Raw genomic sequence first — 20,950 nt, forward strand, 5'->3', positions numbered from 1 at the left:
GGACTGGGTGTCAAAACTCGCTTACCTGTAAGACATATTCGGGTTGCTTAATGACCTCAACCTGTCACTCCAGGGCAGAATGACGACTGTCTTTAAACTGGCAGATAAAGTCGCTGCATTTAAAGCCAAGCTTGATTTGTGGGGACGACGAGTGGACCAGGGTGTATTTGATATGTTCCAAACAGTAGTGGGAGTTTTGGGAGAGACTGAGGCAGGGCCCTTTCTCTCGCAGCTGGTGCGCGATCACCTTGTTGCGCTTTCAGATGAGTTTGAGCGTTACTTCCCATCCTCCAAAGATCCACGGCAAACCAATGGTGATTTGTGAATATCTCGAATAGTCCTAACTTGTCAGCGTGGCAGTTGATCGAAATTGCAAATGACGGTGGTCTTAAGAGTGTGTATAAGGAAACCTCTCTGGCGGGTTTTTGGATCAAAACCAAAGCAGAATATCCCGAGATCGACTGGACATTTCAAACACACTGAGGGTGTCACTGTCTTCCATCACCCCCAGATGGAACCTTCTTGTTGCAGGGAAACAAGCACAGGGCTCCCACTGATTATATTCGTAATGCACGTTTAGTTCCCATGTTTTGTTCCCATATTTTGTTAAGCATGTTCACACTTATAGATGTAGTTTCAAGTTGTTCAATATTCATAGTTCTTATTGTTCAATTTTCACTTCTTCAAGTTCACGTTTTTCACATGTTTAAGAGATCGTTACCTTCACTGTTCATACATAACTGGAGCTAGTTCTTTTCAAGTAATTCATGCACAACACATATGGAACATGGAACCCCCGACCCCCCCACCCCCCCCGGTCCGTGAAAAAAAAATAGGAAACAAACCGGTCCATGGTACATAAAAGGTTGGGGACCCCTGCCCTAGAGCGTCTCATACACAAATCTCTTGTTTCTGACACACCTGCATACCATACACTACACACACACACTCAGCTCATGAAAGAGGTTGAAAGACACGTCAGTGTAGCCAAGGCTAGACAAGCAAGGTACTATAATGCACGGTGCAAATATGTACACTTTGCAGTCGGAGACCTAGTCTGGATTAGGACACACCCACTGTCTAAAGCCTCCACAAAGTTCTCTGCCAAGCTTGCACCCAGATGGTCAGGGCCTGTTAAGGTAGAGAAAAAGTTGGGTCCCATAAATTACCGTGTTCGTTGGTTGACTGACAAAGTAAAGGTGGATAGTGTAAATGTGGTAGACATGAAGCCCTACTATGGTCCCGATAAGCCGCTGGCTGGGGGGGGGGAATGTAAAGGTTGCCAAAATCACCTTTTTACATGGTTGTTTGTATGAAAATGTATTAGTATTTTCTCTCTGTTTAATATGCCATGTATGTAAATTTGATGTCAGCTGACTGTTGGACGCGCGTTTTGGGTAGGAGTGACTTTTATTGCACTTTGTTTAAATGGAGGCGCGAGAAGAGCGCTCGCCCCGAGAGTTACCTGTGTGAAGCCGGCTGTGTGGAGTAACGCGCGTTAGAGGCCTTGCATGCTGAACTTACCGTGATTCTTCCTCTGTATCCACGAGTGCTGTGGATTATCATTCTTTTCCGAAGTCATTGGATTACAGCAAGCAAAGGATCCTTTTCCTAACGCGCGTGTTTTGGTGAGATTGCGTTTCGCAACTGTATAAGGAACGACTTCTCAACAGACTGTAAGCGCAAGAACTTTTTCCTATTCCGGGGATCACGTTTGTGTTTTGGACTGTTTGAGTCATCTGATTGATGTCAGGACTATTGGGCACTGAACTCTGGGGGGTATTTGTTGGGGCATTGTGAAACTTTGTTGTTAATTATGTGTCCGGCCTTCAGTTGTGCGCCGAGTGGCCGCGAGTTCGTGCATTACAATACAGAGTGAATCAATCTCATATGTTGGGTTTCTTTCTGTAATATACACTCTTATCACTCTTATTATTTTGCCAGTTTAAGTTAAGTTAAACGGCCTTCATCTGCATTGAACCAGCATGATTTCCTGCTTATTGGATCCGCCCGTAACCTTATTTATGCGTAGTGGCAATCAGTCTTTTTAAATAAGGGCGATTTGTTACAGTACAACTGGACATCCTACTAAATTTGAATAGACTTTTGACGAGTGACGATGCACTTTAGAATGTCATGATAGGGCCCCTTATGATTTACCAGGATTTGACAGTGGATGGGATTCATTAGAAATATCAACATTCTCTCCAGGTTGTTGGTTTGTTCCTGAAAATATGAAGCATATATTGGGTCCTATTATGACAGTCTAAAGCGCATGGTCACTAGTCAAAAGCTTATTCAAATTTAGTAGGATGTCCAGTCCACATTGGGAGTGTTTTCATTATCAAACGTCGGGCAGATGGTGCAACAAGGCGTTCCTAGGTTTCCTGAATCAGTCATGGGTGTGTTTGGGGAGAAACATCATTTAAACCAATTAAAATAGCATCTGTCATTCCCTTTAACAGCGCAACGTCAAAGAATGCATCGGTATTTTGACAGTCAGCGGCGCATTTGAAGAGGCGGTTTGCGAGACCATATGGAACTGTCATTCCACTAAACCATGCTTTACTAAAACCTAGCATAGAATAGCCTTAATGCATTTGCACTCGTCTATTATTTGAACTCATTGGCAAAGTGAAACTAACTTCACTGTTGTGTCAGTCAAAGACAAAACAGTTACCCACTGTTATGTCCCCTGCTAGGGGTCAGGGAACTATAACAAAACTAAATAAAGCAAGGGCAAAACACGGCAGACAACGGTGGATAAATTTGAAAATAATCAATAATTTATTATAATTAAACTAGGCAAAAATTAACATTCAAAACAATATCAAGCCACGGCCAGAAGGCCGCAAAAACGAAGCCAGAAGGCCAAAAACGAAGCCGCCCAATTTCCAGGCCTCTCTCCCAGACTCTCACTCTGAGAGGGACTGGAGACCTGGACGTAGTGTGGGCAAGAGCGGAAGCCCACACTACGTCTTTGCTTTAAGCAAATTGTGTTCTATAAGCCCTTGCTGATAAAAATTTGAAGCATATCTCCATGATGCAATTTATTTATTTACTTATTTATTTCTATACTGTCAATAGGGCTCTTTTTTGCATTGTTCATATGGGAGTTTAAGAAGTAAATGATGTAAATACAACATTCAGTATATATTGGCAGATAGTCTTTCCTTTTTTTATTTCCTATTTTCAATGTCCTGGCCCAGCTTGTTTGTGTGTGCCTAGAGAAACGAGTGTGGATGTGTGTGTGTGTGTGTGTGTGTGTGTGTGTGTGTGTCTGTGTGTGTTGCTCTTCCATCCCATCTCATGTCCTTCTCTCTTATCCACTTCTGAATGACCATGGGTAAAGGCTTATTTGTTATTCACTTAAATATTAGGAGTCTACCTCATAAAATTGATCTTCTTAGAGCATGGCTCTCTTATAACAAACCTGCTGTTATTACTCTATCTAAAACCTGGCTAAATAGTAATGTATGTGATGCTGAAATAAGTCTTGATGGCTATAATTTATATAGAGCAGATAGAGGCAGTCGTGGTGGAGGAGTTGCTACTTATGTATCCTCAAGTCTATCTTCTGAGCTTATTATTTCAAGAGAAAGCCCCATGCATTTTGAATGCATTTTTGTTAGAATGTTTTCATCAAAACAAACGGTTGATTATAGGAAACATTTATAGACCCCCTAACTCTCCATCCGAATCAACAAATAATATTCTTAGTACTATTAATTCCTTAAATTGTTCTGACGAAATTATAGTATTGGGAGATTTCAACCGAAATTGGCTTGATAGGTCCTCTTTGAAAGAGAGCAATCAGTTTAAAAGCCTAAATCTTACTCAATTAATACGGGAGCCCACTAGAGTGGTGGGGAACTCTAGGTCTCTCTTAGATTGGATCCTGGTCACGCATCCCAACAGAATTGCTGATTAAGGTGTTCTATCTGATTGCTTCAGTGACCACTCAGTTATCTTCTGTGTTTGGAAAATAAAGCTACCTCGTCTGCCACCTAAATAATCAAGGTAAGACAATTCAAAAATATGAATAATGATGCATTTATTCAAGATTTGTTATGTATTAACTGGAACAGGTTGGAATTAATTCCTTATGTTGATGATGCCTGGAATTTCTTTTATACTGAAAGGTTATTTTATACTAAAGGTTATAGATAAACATGCACCATGGGCATCAGTCAAAGTGAAAGGGTAGGCATTTACGATGGATTACTGGTGACTTAATACATCTCTTTAAGCAAAGGGACAAAGCCTGGAAAAGACACCACTTAACATGTTAAGAAATGAGTGTACTGTTAAAACAAGAAAGGCCAAATCTGACTATTATAAAAATTCACTCTCAAATGATTTTACAAATCCAAAACATTTCTGGAAAAAACTGAATTGCATGCTGAGTAAACCTAATAAGAATTCCTTTACAAAACTAAGAATAAATAATAATATTATAAATGATCCCACCTCTATAGCTGACGCCTTTAATCAGCATTTTTCTTCAGTTTGTAAATTACGCCCACCTGATTTCTGTTACTTCAACCACGTAAATAGTGATGTTGCAAACAGTTCTTTCTCAGACCCCGTTTACACAAGCATGTGTATTTTTATAAACGAAGACATTTCCCTACGTTTGAGCCTTTCATTTAGACGCAAACGGAGAATTCGCCCCGTAAAACGGTTATCCAAAAAAACTCCGGCCAAAGTGTTTTTTTTTGAAAACTCCGTTTATGCGTTTGGTTCTAAACTGTGGTAAACGGAGTTTTGGGCAGCCAACGTCACAGTATGCAACAGAAGTACACCAAATGTGCGACCAATGTTTACATTTACATGTTCTCACGTGCGACTTTTCAGAGTTCTGATTGGTTAATGTGAGCTTGAGGCTATCGTTAGACTGCCACTGTGGTTTGGCGTGCTCATGATGTATGTACACGGGTTTGTGTAAACACATTTTTAAAAAAAACTGTCTTGTGTACATGCAGTTTTATTTGCAAACGTAGATGGCCAGATATTCGTTTAGGAAAATACCCTGCTTCGTGTAAACGTAGTCTCATTTACCACAATACTTCCCATTGAGGTACAGCAGGCAATCTCCAAAATTAAATCTGGAAGTGGTGCTGGTATAGATGGTCTGGAGATGAAGTTTATCAAGATTGCTTCTCATGTTCTAGCATACCCATTATGTGATCTATTTAATTTATCCATATCTACTTGCAAAGTTCCAGTCATGTGGAAGTGTGCTAGAGTAACACCTTTGTACAAAAGTGATGATCCACTTGATCCTAATAATTACAGACCAATCTCAATTATTAGTAATGTAGTAAAAGTATTTGAAAAAATTATATTCAAGAGACTGTTTAAATATATTAACGAGTTTTCTATTCTTTCTCTAAACCAATCAGAATTTAGGCCCAATTATTCCACCACTACTGCTCTCACTAAATTTGTTAATGATGTTACATCTTCTTTGGACAATAATATGTCCACTGGAGCAATATTTATATATCTTACCAAAGCGTTTGATCTAGTTGATCACTATATTCTCCTTGATAAATGACATAACATTGGTCTTTCTGAACAGTCCATTTTATGGTTTAATTCATATCTTCACTACAGATGTCAGTGTGTACTTTTCAATGGTGCTCTCTCCCAGTTCACGATAATGGAAAAGGGTGTTCCACAAGGTTCTTGTTTAGGCCCTCTTTTGTTTTCTATTTTCATTAATGACCTCCCACAAATGTGTTTGGACAGTCAAACTCTCCTGTATGCTGATGATACAGTTATTTATTCATCAAAACATGAAATTAATTTGATTCCATCCTCACTGCAACTTGATTTTAATACTATTCAAAAGTGGTTCTCAGATAATGGACCCATTCTGAATAAAACAAAGTCATACAGCATGTTATTTGCCACTAGGTCTGCCCGACATATCCAAGGTAATAGTATAACAATTAAATTCTCAGATGGTACTTTTATGGAGAATGTTGAGGAATTTAAATATTTGGGCCTCTGGATCGACTCTAGTCTTTCCTTCAGGCCTCATATTGACTCTATAGTGAAAAAAGTAAACTATAACTTAAGATCGTTATACCGTTCAATTAATTGCTTCACACAACAGATTAAGAAGAACAGCTTGCCTTGTTCCTTAAGGTCTATCTCTTCCTTTCCACTCTTTAAGGCATCCCTCTTATCTTACTTGCAATCCAGTGACCAATGTAAATGTTTACTTGGTGTATGACTTGCACTTTTTTAATTAATGCACCTTCTCTCATTAATGCCCTTATTAGGAGATTATGTATGTATGTTTGCACTAGTGGATATGTGCCTTTATGTGTACATGTGTATGTGTACAGTATGTATGTATATGTATGTACGTGTGCATGTATGTATGTATGTATGTATGTATGTATGTATGTATGTACAGTATGTATGTATGCATGGATGCATGTTTGCATGCATATGTGTGTGTGTGTGTGTATATGTATTTTTCTATATAAGTTAGATATTTGTTTGTTTTGGTGGCTTTTCTAAATATGGTTCTCTCTAGGGCTGCACGATATATCTAAAATCTATCGTTATCGCGATATCAACGCTTGCGATGGACATACCGCAAAGATTACTTAATTTTCGATAAATTTCGATACATTTTCTGTGCCTTGCGCATTCCATAAAGTTTATGGTGTATTCACATTCTGAATGTCAACATATTTTACCAAACCGATGCTGTCATGCTGCCCAAGAAGCCCGTCCCCTACCAGTTTAGGTGTGTGGTGTTTTAGGTGTTGAAGCGGGAGCTAAGTCGTGATGGCTGAAGATAGTGAGTCGAGCGAGGTAGGTTACACTTTCGTGAAGAGGAATTAGTGACTAAAAGGAATGCGTCTGTTATATGGAAATATTTTGGTTTTATGAAGGATGCCGTGTTACAAACACAGCGCAAATGCGTCCTTCTCCACCGCGTTAAAATAAACAATTTATTTCGTTATCGTTATATCAGAAGATATCTGTCTTTCACTGTCTGTAAGGCTTGTATTTCATGATTTGCATTTAGCAAAAGCCCCAAACAGCAGCACAGAGGTAATCAGGATTCGTTATTTGTAAAAGTTGTTTAACCTACTTCTTATCCTGGACTGTGCGATTGAAGCCCAATTACTTTCACTTTCCGCTGCCCTCGTAGTCGGCATGCCGGTAGCCTAATAAAGTGGGATGCACAGCGTATGAGGTTACAGACTGAGATGACTACCGCAATATAGCTTAAGTAGCTTCTTTGCTAGGCCCATCGAAGGCTGGCAATGTGGAATATTCTGCTGGTTGGTGCACAAGTGTTCAGATTGGCTGTCCATCCGTCTTTTATGAGGATTAGGAGCAGATCTTCCACACAACGTCGATAGCCTAGTCAGTAGGTCTCTTAGCTGTCCACTTTCATCAGGCCATATATAGCCTAGGCTACATGATATTTTATATTGTTTATGTAGAAAATGATACATTTATTTCTGTAATTATACATTTACCCCCCCCCAACCCTACAGTGTATGCTTGCAGCAAGCAGAATGAAAAAAAAAACATTAAATATACTGCTCAAAAAAATTAAGGGAACACTTCAATCATACACTGGATCAGTACTCTGACACTGTTTGGTTCTGAGCACAAGTAAAACTTTTGAGGCGAGTGTTTTATTTTGGAAGAACTGTCAGACATTCTGTGAATGTAGTTTGAGAATGGAGAAAAGGGAAGAAGGTTTCAAAAAATGTGTGGAAAAACTTTTTTGAGCAGTATATTTAAATATCGCAAATTATATCGTTATCGCAGTACTCAATAATGTTATCGCATATCGCATGTTTTCCTAATATCGTGCAGCCCTAGTTCTCTCCTGTAATATCTTAATATCTTACCATATTGATCATGTGAATATGTTTTGGACAGTGGTGGGACAGGCTGGGGTGGTTGGTTGTGAGGAAGAGCTTTAGTATGTGTGAGTGTGTTTTGTGTTACTCTGAGGACCCCCTCGAAAATGAGATGTTCATCTCAAGGGGTTATCCTCTAATAAATAAATGAATTTGAAATGAATTTGACTGAGCAAAACAACATTTATCCTGCAGAGGAGTTGCTTATATCTCGTGACAGTGTGTCTTCCACTGTACTCCATATGTGTCTCTCGCCTCTCCCCTAATCACTTTTAACCGTCATTACCAATTTGCAAATGATGGTGAATAACTAGTCATCGTGAGATGTATTTCGTAATATCTTTATTCTAATTATGTTTCCTATTGTAATCGTGTAATTTGTAATGTTTTGCATGGACTTGCGTTAATGGATGATAGAAGGATGGTGCGTTGTGCACCCGCCAATATGACTGTTGAAAATGCACTCTTAAAATAACATATAAACAACTCGCCATAGACTTCTGTCCAGGTTTCTCTTGGTCAGTGGCGTAATGCGTTTTAGGTAGTGTAAGATATCGATTTTTAGACAATGCCCTAGGTCACTCCCTGGGCTGTTAATTACCACAACCCTGGGCACATTGTTTAGAAAATAGACGTGCAAAGTAAGAAAATAAACTTTGCGCTGGGTGGAAAATTAGTTTTACGCCATGCGCCAGGGTGCAAAATAGGGGCCATTAAGTCATTTCTCTACACCCTTTGACTTGTTGCTGGCAGACACCAACGGTACTGATGCACTTTACTAATGCACCCAGCCTTAACAGACCCAAAAACAAAACCAGACCGGTGGTCATATTCCACAGCAGTGTTATAGCGCACCTTATTCCACTGCTTGGTTGAATTTCCCATTGACCTGCGTAATTTAGAATGTGCATTAACCAAATTTTATTTGCACACCTATGAAGTAGATCCAATTTGCTAACCGTATCACACTTCTCGTTAAGTTTAAATGAACTGTCACGTTGCATCCAAGCTGTAAAATGCAGATGTTCAGAACATAGCAACATTGTAGCATATGACGGAGGTGGATTTTAGCTAGTTGGATGACATGTAGGCTAAGTAAAATAGCAATGTTTCAAAGCTAAGGTTCATCAGAATTCTGAGATATGCCTGCTTGACAACGGGAGAGATGGAACTAATGACTGGCCTTTGGCCATAGCAACCATCCATTTAGAACTAGTAACAGCAGTTTGTCCTGGAAGTGGAGAAATTAGTTGATATGTGGCGGAAAGAAGTAGTTCTACAAACGAGACAATTTTAGAGATTAAAAAAGTTTACATTATAACAGAATATGAGCACAACGCAAGTGGCAACAGTGGAATAAGCGGGATAATGGACTGTACGGCGTTCGACTATAAAAAGTTAATACACTTTCCTCTGCTTCGCGTCGTTCTACCATCTAGAATATGTATTAACTTTGTATAGTCGAACAGCGTGTTTTGTTTATTATCCCTTACATAGCTTAATTAAACTCCCAGTCATAGATAGGGTTGGGTATCGTTTGAATTTGAACGATTCCGATTCCAATTGCGATTTCTTCTTTTGATTCCGGTTCCTAACGATTCTCGATTCTGATTTTTTTTAAGAGGCAGGGTCAAAAAAAGTTTAGGATATTTTAAATGAGCTAGCTAATCAACGGTCTTTCTCAGGGTATCTGCACATTTTCCAAGTGCAAATTTAAAGACTTTTAAGACCTTTTCAAGACATCTAAATGAAACTTAAGACCAACAACGTCAAAAAGATATATATATGACTGTTTATGCAATAGTTTTTTTTTTCCTACTAATTTTAACCCCCACCCCATTTTGGATGTCTACAGAAGTTACCAAATATATTTTGGCGAAAGAAAAATAATTGTGTGTGAATTACCTTCAAAGCTATAAATGGCCAATTTTAGGGTCTGGGCTGCTTGCTTTTGAAGCTGGCTGTACATATTTGGTTTTGCTTACTGCTGTGTCTGTTGTAGCCTAGGCTACTTGCCAAAGACATGTGCACTGGACTGGATTCCCTTCAATATTTTTTTCACAGTTAGACTAAGTTATTTACATATTTTAATAAGCCTACTTTATATAATTTACTATGTGCATCTATTGTCCAATATGCAGCACAGCAAATTAAAGTTAATCCACTACTTTACATTTTGCATACCAGTTGTATCTAAACCAACCAAAGCTTGACTGAAACATTGTAAAACCATTGACTTGTTTCGCATGATCCTGCTGAAAACTGCTGGTTTCATCTCAAGCACGCTCGTATTATGAACGCACATTTTTTTTTTTTTATGTAGCCAGTCGCCGACATTCAAAAAATATGCGGTTAGTTCACAACTTTTGCGAAGTAGGCCTAGCCTACTGGGAAACGCTGGCAAGCAAGCTGCTGGCAGATATTACAGGTAGGCTATTATAACTTAGACAGATAGACAGTTAGACAGACTTGGAAAGATGCAAACAGATCAACTTAACATATACAGTATTTCCTGATTGCGAAGCACTGCACATAATTTGACCAGCAGTCTTCGCGTCCATAGTTTGTGAAATGATGCTGCGTCCGAGCAACGATTTTAGATGCCAAGCGCAACTCCAAAAAGGAAAACAAATGAGCGTCCGGCTTGAGGCTGTGCCGGACGCGGACAGGGCTTTTAAAATCCATATGTCCGGCCTAAATCCGAACGTATGGCCAATCTATCGTTCTTTCTCCCGCTCATTCTACCGTAGGCTTTCTCATTCCACGTAGGCTACCTGTATATCTCTCTGGCCTCAGCTACACCACGAAAACGTCAGGCATATTATTTTGTACATAGGCCTACTGTATTATTAGCGTTTTCACAACTTTAACCACACCCGTGAAAAACATCTTCACTCTGCAACCACTACACTTCCTCCAGTAGCCTAATTGCCTAGTCACTTATACAATTGCGTTTTAAATACACGAAACTGGATTGAGACATCACTCGCTCTCTTGCACTCGCTGGCGGTCCCATACGCACATTTAATACCTCTCTTTCGAAAATTCAGTTGTATTTAAGACTATTTAAGGATCCGCGGGAACCCTGCTTTGGAGTCTGACCTTCTCCATGAATTTTAATTCTATGAACTATGCGCATTTTCGTTGGTGTTCAGCCGTTTCTTCTTCCGGTTGGCGGACTGGGAATCGAAACTAGTAATCGAAATTTAAACTTTTGAACGATTCCGGGAAAATCGCAAATATAGTCCCGGTTCCAACCAATACTCGATATTCGATACCCAAGCCTAGTAATAGACCTCTGAAGTTCGCCTACAAAAAGGAACCAAAGCTGCCATCTTTGCCGATATAAGCAGATCCAGGTGTTAATTGAAGCTATCTACCTATGGCAAGTTGCATTGCAAGTTAGCTCTGGGGTAGCAAAAATCTAAGTTTGCTGTCTTAACGTACCGAAGATCACAGGAGCCACTTGAAGGCAGAGGACAAAAGTATGCTGACTAAAACGTCTGCATTTCACACTTCTTCGTCAACGCAAGACTTTAACAGGTGCAATAATTCAAAACCCCTATGTTATTTTCCCATAGGAAAAATCTCAAGATACCGGATCTTGAAGATGGCAGCTTTTTTGTAGGTGAACTTCAGAGGTCTATACAGCAATGCATACTTGTTGGCCTAGAGAAGGATTCATCTACAAAACAAAACTAACTTTAGAACACAACTATGTTTTCTTCACAATCGTTACATCCTATTTATAATTTCCCATAGATTCATTAGCACATTACAGAAGCCCTATGCAACAATTTGTAGGAAAAATGACCTTAATTATGCAGGTTGAGAGTCGTTCTGATGGTTCTACAACACTTTTTGGATCGTTTGGTGGGTGCTTCATCTCTCCGGATGTAACTCAGCGGAAGTATCCAATTGCGTCTCAAAAATGTAGTCAGATTGTAGTTTCTAAGAAGACTGCAAAACGGACTCTGACTTGTTGCTGTTGAAATTGTAAGTAGCCTACCTTTGGGTGAACTGCGTTTTTGTAATGTGATTTGATAGTCTCTTGAACAATGTGTTTGCTCGACCGTATTATTGTGAGCCCTGTATGTGTTTAGCTTGGTTTCTTGATGGGTACAGTAGCTCGCTAGCTAGTGGGGGTTTAGCATAGCAGTCACTTGCTACCGAAGCTGCAGGGGGAGCTATGTCGTGAAAAATGCAAGCCCAAATCAGGCGAAAATCCAGAAATGGCGAAGGAATAACCAGACCTGCATAGGGCTTCTTTAAGTAAGATGAATCACATGGGAATTATGACATTTAATGTATGACTACCATTCTCACTGGGGAATGACTGCATACCTGGTCCATTGGTTGTCGGGCCCTCAGTCAGCCCAGCTCCATTATCTAGCTTCCCAGCAGTCTCGTCTTCTACATTCTGTTCTTTTGGTTCTGCAAACATGCACAATACAATTTTCCACAAATGCCCCTTTTTCCAGTTTGTGATTTGCTTGATGTTTCTTTGGTTAGTTGAGAGGCTTTCCTTCACACAACCACCTGTGTATTGCTCTTGTAAACTTAGGCCTTTGGTTTTGAAATTTGCCTCCAGACAGTGACTTTGAGGTCAAACGTTACAGTTAATGGACATGCCAGTGCATTCATTGTAAAACACTCATCATGATTCACCAGGATTTGACAATTGATGGTCTACATTACCAATGCATTCTCTTCAGGTTGTTGTTATTAAGTCGTGAAATGCAAAAATGAAATGAGTACTTTCTGGGCCAGGGATGGACTCAACTACACAATATTCATGATCAAGATTCAAGAAGAAAATCTTATGTGCTTTCTGGGCCGTTTTGAATGATGCTGTGGGCTGTGTTGAACTTGTGTACGGCCAATTTCCATCCCTGTGATCTCTACAGAACCTCCCTTCCCACACACACACACACACTTCAGGATTCATACCTTGTCCGTTAGTTGTCAGGCCCTCAGATGACCCAGCTTCATCCATATTCACAACAGACTGGTATCCTCCACTCTGGGCTGTTGGTTCTGAAAACATACACAATACAATTCTCAGCCATCACGAGCACAAGTGAAGATGTGAATAGTTTATCATTCTAAAAATCACTCTGAATGTGATCCTTGATGATATCCTTACATCCTTTTCCCAATTTACAATATTTACAACTGACTATCACGGCATGTTGAGTTCAAATGTTACAATTAATAAACATGACATTTTTGGTACAAAAACTCCTTATGATTTACTAGGATTTGACAGTGGATGGGATTCATTAGAAATGGCAATGTTCTCTCCACGTTGTTGGATTGTTCCTAAAAATATGAAGCATATATCCAGTCATTTCTCTACACCTTTTGACTTGATTCTGGCAGACACCAACGGTACTGATGCACTTTACTAATGCACCCAGCCTTAACAGACCCAAAAACAAAACCAGACTGGTGGTCATTTTCTTAATTAAACTCCCTGCAACACAGTGATGAGTACTTGCTGGCCTAGAGAAAGGTTCATATACAAAGCAAAGCTAACTTTAGAACATGACTATGTTTTCTTCACAAGCATTACATCCTATGTATAATATCCCATAGATTCATTAGCACATTAAGTAAGATGAATCACATGGGAATTATGACATTTAATTTATGACTACCATTCTCACTGGGGAATGACTGCATACCTGGTCCTTTGGTTGTCGAGCCCTCAGTCAGCCCAGCTCCATTATCTAGCTTCCCAGCAGACTTGTCTTCATTCTGTTCTTCTGCAAACATGCACAATACAATTTTCAGCAAATGCCTCTTTTTCCAATTTGTGATTTACTTGATAATTCATTGGTTAGATGAGAGGCTTTCTTTCACACGACCACCTGTGTACTTGGTCTTCTAGACTTAGGCCTTTGGTTTTGAAATTTGCCTCCAGACAGTGACTTTGAGGTAAAACGTTACAATTAATGGACATGCCAGTGCATTCATTGTAAAACATATTACATCATGATTCACCAGGATTTGACAATTGATAGTCTACATTACCAACGCCTCCACATTCTCTTCAGGTTGTTGTTATTAAGTCGTGAAATGCAAAAATGAAATGAGTACTTTCTGGGCCAGGGATGGACTCAGCTACATAATATTCATGATAAAGATTCAAGATGTAAATCTTATGTGACTTCTGGGCCGTTCTGAATGATGCTGTGGGCTGTGTTGAATGAGGTTGTGTACGGCCAATTTCCATCCCTGTGATCTCTACAGAACCCCCCCTCCCACCCACACACACACACACACACAGTTCAGGATGCATACCTTGTCCGTTAGTTGTCAGGCCCTCAGATGACCCAGCTTCATCCATATTCACAACAGACTGGTATCCTCCACTCTGGGCTGTTGGTTCTGAAAACATACACAATACAATTCTCAGCCATCACGAGCACAAGTGAAAATGTGAATAGTTTATCATTCTAAAAATCACTCTGAATGTGATCCCTGATGATATCCTTACATCCTTTTCCCAATTTACAATATTTACAACTGACTATCACGGCATGTTGAGTTCAAATGTTACAATTAATAAACATGACATTTTTGGTACAAAAACTCCTTATGATTTACTAGGATTTGACAGTGGATGGGATTCATTAGAAATGGCAATGTTCTCTCCACGTTGTTGGATTGTTCCTAAAAATATGAAGCATATATCCAGTCATTTCTCTACACCTTTTGACTTGATTCTGGCAGACACCAACGGTACTGATGCACTTTACTAATGCACCCAGCCTTAACAGACCCAAAAACAAAACCAGACTGGTGGTCATTTTCTTAATTAAACTCCCTGCAACACAGTGATGAGTACTTGCTGGCCTAGAGAAAGGTTCATATACAAAGCAAAGCTAACTTTAGAACATGACTATGTTTTCTTCACAAGCATTACATCCTATGTATAATATCCCATAGATTCATTAGCACATTAAGTAAGATGAATCACATGGGAATTATGACATTTAATTTATGACTACCATTCTCACTGGGGAATGACTGCATACCTGGTCCTTTGGTTGTCGAGCCCTCAGTCAGCCCAGCTCCATTATCTAGCTTCCCAGCAGACTTGTCTTCATTCTGTTCTTCTGCAAACATGCACAATACAATTTTCAGCAAATGCCCCTTTTTCCAATTTGTGATTTACTTGATAATTCATTGGTTAGATGAGAGGCTTTCTTTCACACGACCACATGTGTACTTGGTCTTCTAGACTTAGGCCTTTGGTTTTGAAATTTGCCTCCAGACAGTGACTTTGAGGTCAAACGTTACAATTAATGGACATGCCAGTGCATTCATTGTAAAACACTCATCATGATTCACCAGGATTTGACAATTGATAGTCTACATTACCAACGCCTCCACATTCTCTTCAGGTTGTTGTTATTAAGTCGTAAAATGCAAAAATGAAATGAGTACTTTCTGGGCCAGGGATGGACTCAGCTACATAATATTCATGATAAAGATTCAAGATGTAAATCTTATGTGCCTTCTGGGCCGTTCTGAATGATGCTGTGGGCTGTGTTGAATGAGGTTGTGTACGGCCAATTTCCATCCCTGTGATCTCTACAGAACCTCCCTTCCCACCCACCCACAGTTCAGGATGCATACCTTGTCCGTTAGTTGTCAGGCCCTCAGATGACCCAGCTTCATCCATATTCACAACAGACTGGTCTCCTCCACTCTGGGCTGTTGGTTCTGAAAACATACACAATACAATTCTCAGCCATCACAAGCACAAGTGAAAATGTGAATAGTTTATCATTCTCAAAATCACTCTGAATGTGATCCCTGATGATATCCTTACATCCTTTTCCCAATTTACAATATTTACAACTGACTATCACAGCATGTTTAATTTATGACTACCATTCTCACTGGGGAATGACTGCATACCTGGTCCGTTGGTTGTCGAGCCCTCAGTCAGCCCAGCTCCATAATCTAGCTTCCCAGCAGACTTTTCTTCATTCTGTTCTTTTGGTTCTGCAAACATGCACAATACAATTTTCAGCAAATGCCCCTTTTTCCAATTTGTGATTTACTTGATAATTCATTGGTTAGATGAGAGGCTTTCTTTCACACGACCACCTGTGTACTTGGTCTTCTAGACCAGTGTTTCCCAAACTTTTTTTCTGGCGACCCACTTTTTAAAAATGACAGACCATCGCGACCCATTTCACTTCAAATCTACCCTGCAACCACCAACATTGTTTTAGGCCACAGGTTCTCCAACTTTTCTATGCCTCCCCCAACCATACATTGCTATAGGATCGATCTAAATAGATAGATCCTGCTTTGAACACGGTAGTGTTGCATTTTTAGCACCATCAGCGTAAAAAGTTGGAAATGACTACTGAAAAGATGCGTTTTAATGACAGTTTGGGGAAATTCTCGCATGTTGCGCATTCGTCAGCATAGTAAAGCTGTTTCTGTATTTCTAAAAAAAATGTTGTAGGCTACGTTGCGTTGCAGACAAATGGGTCCATAACACTGTGGACGTCAATTCCGATGTAAACAGCAAATAACTCAAGTCGTTATATTGTATTGTTGTAGGCCTATTATATTATATAGTCGCTATATCAGAACAAGAGGCTTTTGGGCAATAGCCGAAAGAATGCGCCTTTACTTTGGAGTTCGCGAGGTAGAAAACGAGAGAAATAGTGTTTAAAATGTCTATTTAAATTTTAGCCTAATATATTGCACTGTTGTGCATTTTAAATCAGAAATAAGAATGTGAGGAGGTTGCTAATAACTTTAAAGATTGCATCTACAATCGAAACTATCTACATGCAAATTGAATATCCTAATCCGGTCTATGGTTGTCTGCTTTAGTTGACAGCACGGTCACTAGATTTTAATCGGTAAAGTTGAGGAACTGGTATCTGTTAATGTTCGTGCAAATAGGCGGATTCATGTCCCTTGCAGTTTGCAACTGCGAGGTACAGGTCATGGCAGGCGAACCACAGAACGGTTTCATTTTGAGAGGTAGATATCCATGCTCTGGCTCCCCCTCTGCGATGCGTTCGTCCCCCAGTTTCATGCGCCAGTTTCATGAGCTTTTATGACAAAACCATAACTGTGGTAGTTAACAAACTACATCCTAATAGAAAACTGTTAACTTTCCTGGTAAATGACAAATGGTATCAGTTAGACCAGTGTTTCTCAAAGTGTGGTCCGGGGACCACTGGTGGTCCGCAAGCTATCCCAAGTGGTCCGCAAGCAGACATGGTAAAATATAATATAGATGAGTTGTTTGCAATATTGAACAAATTTGTATGTAAATCCAAACAGTTCTGCAACACTGCCTATGTAAGCTACGCCAGTTTAAATCATATGAATCCTATGATCCAACAATAAGCAAGGTTGTTCAGTGAGGGCTATTGTGTAATATACTGTTGAAGTGGGTCTACTGTTTTTTTTTTTTAATTAAGTGCATGTTCTCTCAAACATTTTCAGACCAAGGACCACTTAACCAGTAAAAAATAACCTCACAGACTGAGGTTATTTTTTACTGGTTAACCAGTACACTACGGGTGACCCGTATTCGGGAAAATACAGTGCCCCCCACCTCCCCCCATGCATTTTTTTGCACCTTATCATGAACTACCATAGTCATGCTATATACCATTTTAAAGCTGAGAAACTCAAGAATCGATATATGTAAAGCTTTCCATGAATTAACATATATTTCGTGTGTAAAATATAAGTTTATCCCGATATATAACATATCAGAATACCCCCCTCCACCACCCCCCAAAGTTGCTGCGTTCATACTTTGTCACTTGTCTGTATGGCCGTACCAATAAGTTAGCCCAGCATGCTTGGTCTTGAAATTTTCGTAAGAATCCATAGATGTAAAATATCTACATTGTTTTATTGCCAATATATTGAGTAGTTGTACACGCCAGTACAAACAAAACAGATACATACGAAAAGAAGCGAAGTAAAATCTTAGTTTTCGCGGAAATCCAGATATTTCGGTTCTACTTCCATTATTGTCGCTGGATTCACGGTACTCCGCGTGTTCACGAGGCTCTTCTGATTCCATCGATACCCATTACATGTCTGTAGGACCAATGAGAGTCGAGATAGATGCCATCAAAGCCAATGAGTCACGTAAGCGATGAATCTGACAACCAGTCTTTGAATGGCCATAGCGCTGTGTCTGAGTGAGCCAATGAGATGGGACCTAGATGTCCGTGTAGCCAATGAGGAGAGCTTTCTTTAGACATGTGACACATCGTCACATTCTACTTCCCTGTCGGCTAAACTCAAGGCGCATAGCCCATGCGTAACCAGATTCCGAAGCAGTGGTTTGGAAGTTTGTTACTAAACAAGCAAGAGACATGTTTTTGAAGGTTTTTGTTCGTAAAACATGCCAAAGAGACAAAAAAAGACGAAACATGTCAAAGAACCCGAGGACATTGAAGATCTGGAGGACATCGATGAAGGAGAAGAAAGCAATTTCTCGGAATGCGACTCCGAGGAGGAGCAGAACTTTTTAGCTGGGAAGGACCCTGATTTTGAGCTGTGAGTAGACTACTTATATCCATATACAGTTACAGATACAGTTTAGTTTGTTTTTGTAATGTTTAGTGCATAGTTTTTCATTTAGCTTTGTTTCATAGTGTGAACAGTGTTCTGGTACCTGGGGGGGAGGGGAGTTAGGGGAGAGAATGCAGTGTGTGTTTGTGTGTGTGTGTGTGTGTAAAAGAGAGAGCAGGGGGAGGTGTGACCTGAGTACACACATTTATATCATTTGTATAAGTTGTTGGGAAGGGTTTTCATATACTTTAGTGGGTCTGAGCCTAACTTCCACCTGTACAATTGTTTCAGTGACAGTGATGAAGACTGGGCCCCGCCAAGCAAAAAAACAAGAGCTGAGGATCCTGTGTCTGAGGAAGAGGAGCCGGTGGCCGAGACTATTTCAGTTGTTCATAACACGTTCCATTTTGTTGACCGTGGTTGCCAACATAAATACATTTCTATTGCATTGAATGTGAATCATTTGATGTTTCGTTTGCCAGGGTATTGTTATTTTTTACCTTTGTTTCATTTTATAATACAAATGTTCACTGCATTACCTTGTTTGTCCTTTTTTCATGGAAATCTCAAAGGCGTAGGAGCAAAAGTAAGAGTTTCAGGTCAGATAATGCTTCTCTGGACTCATGGCACAGCCACTGCAAAGCACTCATGGTACAAGCAACATGACACAGAGAGTGTAACCTTTCATTTGACACCAAGATCATGGTTCTACATAAAGGGGTTCTTGTATAGGAAGAGTTTTAGTTTTGGGTAACCAAAGGTCCTTTTGGAGTCTCCAAATGGACACTTAGCAAAACGCATGTGTATGCCCACACAAATATGGGTCCCACACAGTCATACTTCATCCTATAAGGATCTACTTTGACATACAGATTCACAAGACCTGGTAGTGGGCCTCAGTGGTGTTTTCAAGAGAAAATAAGTGACCAAGAGGGCAGAATGTGGTCATTTCTAGAGATGTACATAACCGCCTATAAAAAAAACTATCATTCTACCCTTTGCCACTCTCTGATAGTTCATCACACAGTCAATCTATTGGTACCAAAAAATTCTACAAGGCCTTAGCTTTCCAAAGAGGTCAGGCACTTGATTGTAAGTCAAAGTATGTGGCAACAGGGCCATTTTAAGTAGGCGGTGTGCAATTTCGAGGAAAAACTCAAAATAGGGGTGTAAATGCTATGGGTTAAGTGGTCCTTGGTCTGAGAATGTTTGAGAAACACTGAGTTAGACCTATAACACAACATAAATTGTGCTGGGCTGGCGACCCAAATAAATTCTCCTGCGACCCACCCGTGGGTCGCGACCCAGACTTTGGGAAACACTGTTCTAGACTTAGACCTTTGGTTTTGAAATTTGCCTTCAGACAGTGACTTTGAGTTCAAAAGTTACAATTAATGAACATGCCAGTGCATTTATTGTACAGGATTTGACAAATGGTCTGCATTACCATCGCCTCCATTCTCTTAAGGTTGTTGCTATTAAAGCAACACCAAAGAACTTTCCCTCTGTCACACGCACGCTATTTGTTTATCCAGCACCGGCTTTGCAAATAACGATGTCCACAGACAAGGTAGAATATGTTGCACGATTTATGAAAGTACAATGTATTGCGACATCAGATGCAAGTCAAATTTGTAGTTTCTTATGTCTCATTCCATCGAACTACAGACCGATACCCGATCTGGCAAACTTAGTGCGGTTATAGCCGATAGAGGGCCGCAAAGCGAATGCAGAAGTGCCGTTCACCCTGTTACAAGTTGATGAACCACTGAAACGATTTTGGAAACATTATTTTAAGGTACAAAAAACTCTTTGGTGTTGCTTTAAGTCGTGAAATGCAGAAATGCAATGAGCACTTGCTGGGCCAGAGATGGACTCAGCTACACGATCTTCACGATCGTTACATCTTATGTGCCTTATGGGCCGTGTTGAATGAGGCTGTGGGCCGTCTTGAATGAGGTTGTGTATGGCCAGTTGCCCATCCCTGAGATCTGTATGGACCAATCTATACAGTTTGGGATGCAGATGAATCCCGGATTGGTGCAGTTTAATCATAACTGCACCAATCCGGGATTAAAGTTTAATCATAACGGCAGCAAATAAGTTTTCACTGCCGCTGCTACTATTTAATAATCAATTATGTAGTTCTCAATGCAGTTTTAGTGAAATGTATCCATTCATCCATTTGAATACAGTGTCAAGATTTAATAAGAAACATGGTAAGATAAATTACAAAAATGATGCTACAATTATAATAATAAATATAACCGCAAGCGGTGATTTACGGGGTCCGAGCAAAACGAACATGATGGCATAGCTTTTTAGTTTTACATATGCTTTGATTGTTTGGGCACAATTGTTCAAAAGAAACGTGATCGGATTTCGGTTATCGGATTTCAGTTACCGGATTTCATCTGTCGGATTGGATCAAATCTTGAAAATGGGTTGTTCAAAGGGAAACA

The 20,950-nt window shown here is 39.9% G+C and overlaps 1 protein-coding gene across 9 annotated transcripts in view; it reads right to left on the reverse strand.

Moving 5' to 3' along the window:
* Nucleotides 1-20,950, reverse strand: part of LOC143100347 (uncharacterized) — a 60,436-nt gene that overhangs the window by 14,120 nt on the left and 25,366 nt on the right. Inside the window, exons 8-14 of one of the 9 annotated variants that reach the window (XM_076263428.1) lie at nucleotides 15,840-15,926; nucleotides 15,555-15,641; nucleotides 14,924-15,031; nucleotides 14,214-14,300; nucleotides 13,568-13,675; nucleotides 12,858-12,944; nucleotides 12,252-12,341 (exon numbers count right to left, since the gene is read on the reverse strand). In XM_076263428.1, coding sequence (XP_076119543.1) covers nucleotides 12,252-12,341; nucleotides 12,858-12,944; nucleotides 13,568-13,675; nucleotides 14,214-14,300; nucleotides 14,924-15,031; nucleotides 15,555-15,641; nucleotides 15,840-15,926 — 654 coding nt within the window. Of the gene's footprint in view, nucleotides 1-12,251; nucleotides 12,342-12,857; nucleotides 12,945-13,567; nucleotides 13,676-14,213; nucleotides 14,301-14,923; nucleotides 15,032-15,554; nucleotides 15,642-15,812; nucleotides 15,927-20,950 lie in introns of all 9 variants that reach the window. The other 8 variants (XM_076263427.1, XM_076263429.1, XM_076263425.1 and 5 more) reach the window with 8 other exon arrangements.

The sequence above is a fragment of the Alosa pseudoharengus genome, unplaced genomic scaffold, assembly GCF_046254945.1.
Source record: "Alosa pseudoharengus isolate Yale_2024_CS ecotype anadromous, Long Island Sound unplaced genomic scaffold, YU_APseudo_1.1 YU_APseudo_1.1_scf_3, whole genome shotgun sequence".
NCBI lineage: Eukaryota > Metazoa > Chordata > Actinopteri > Clupeiformes > Clupeidae > Alosa > Alosa pseudoharengus.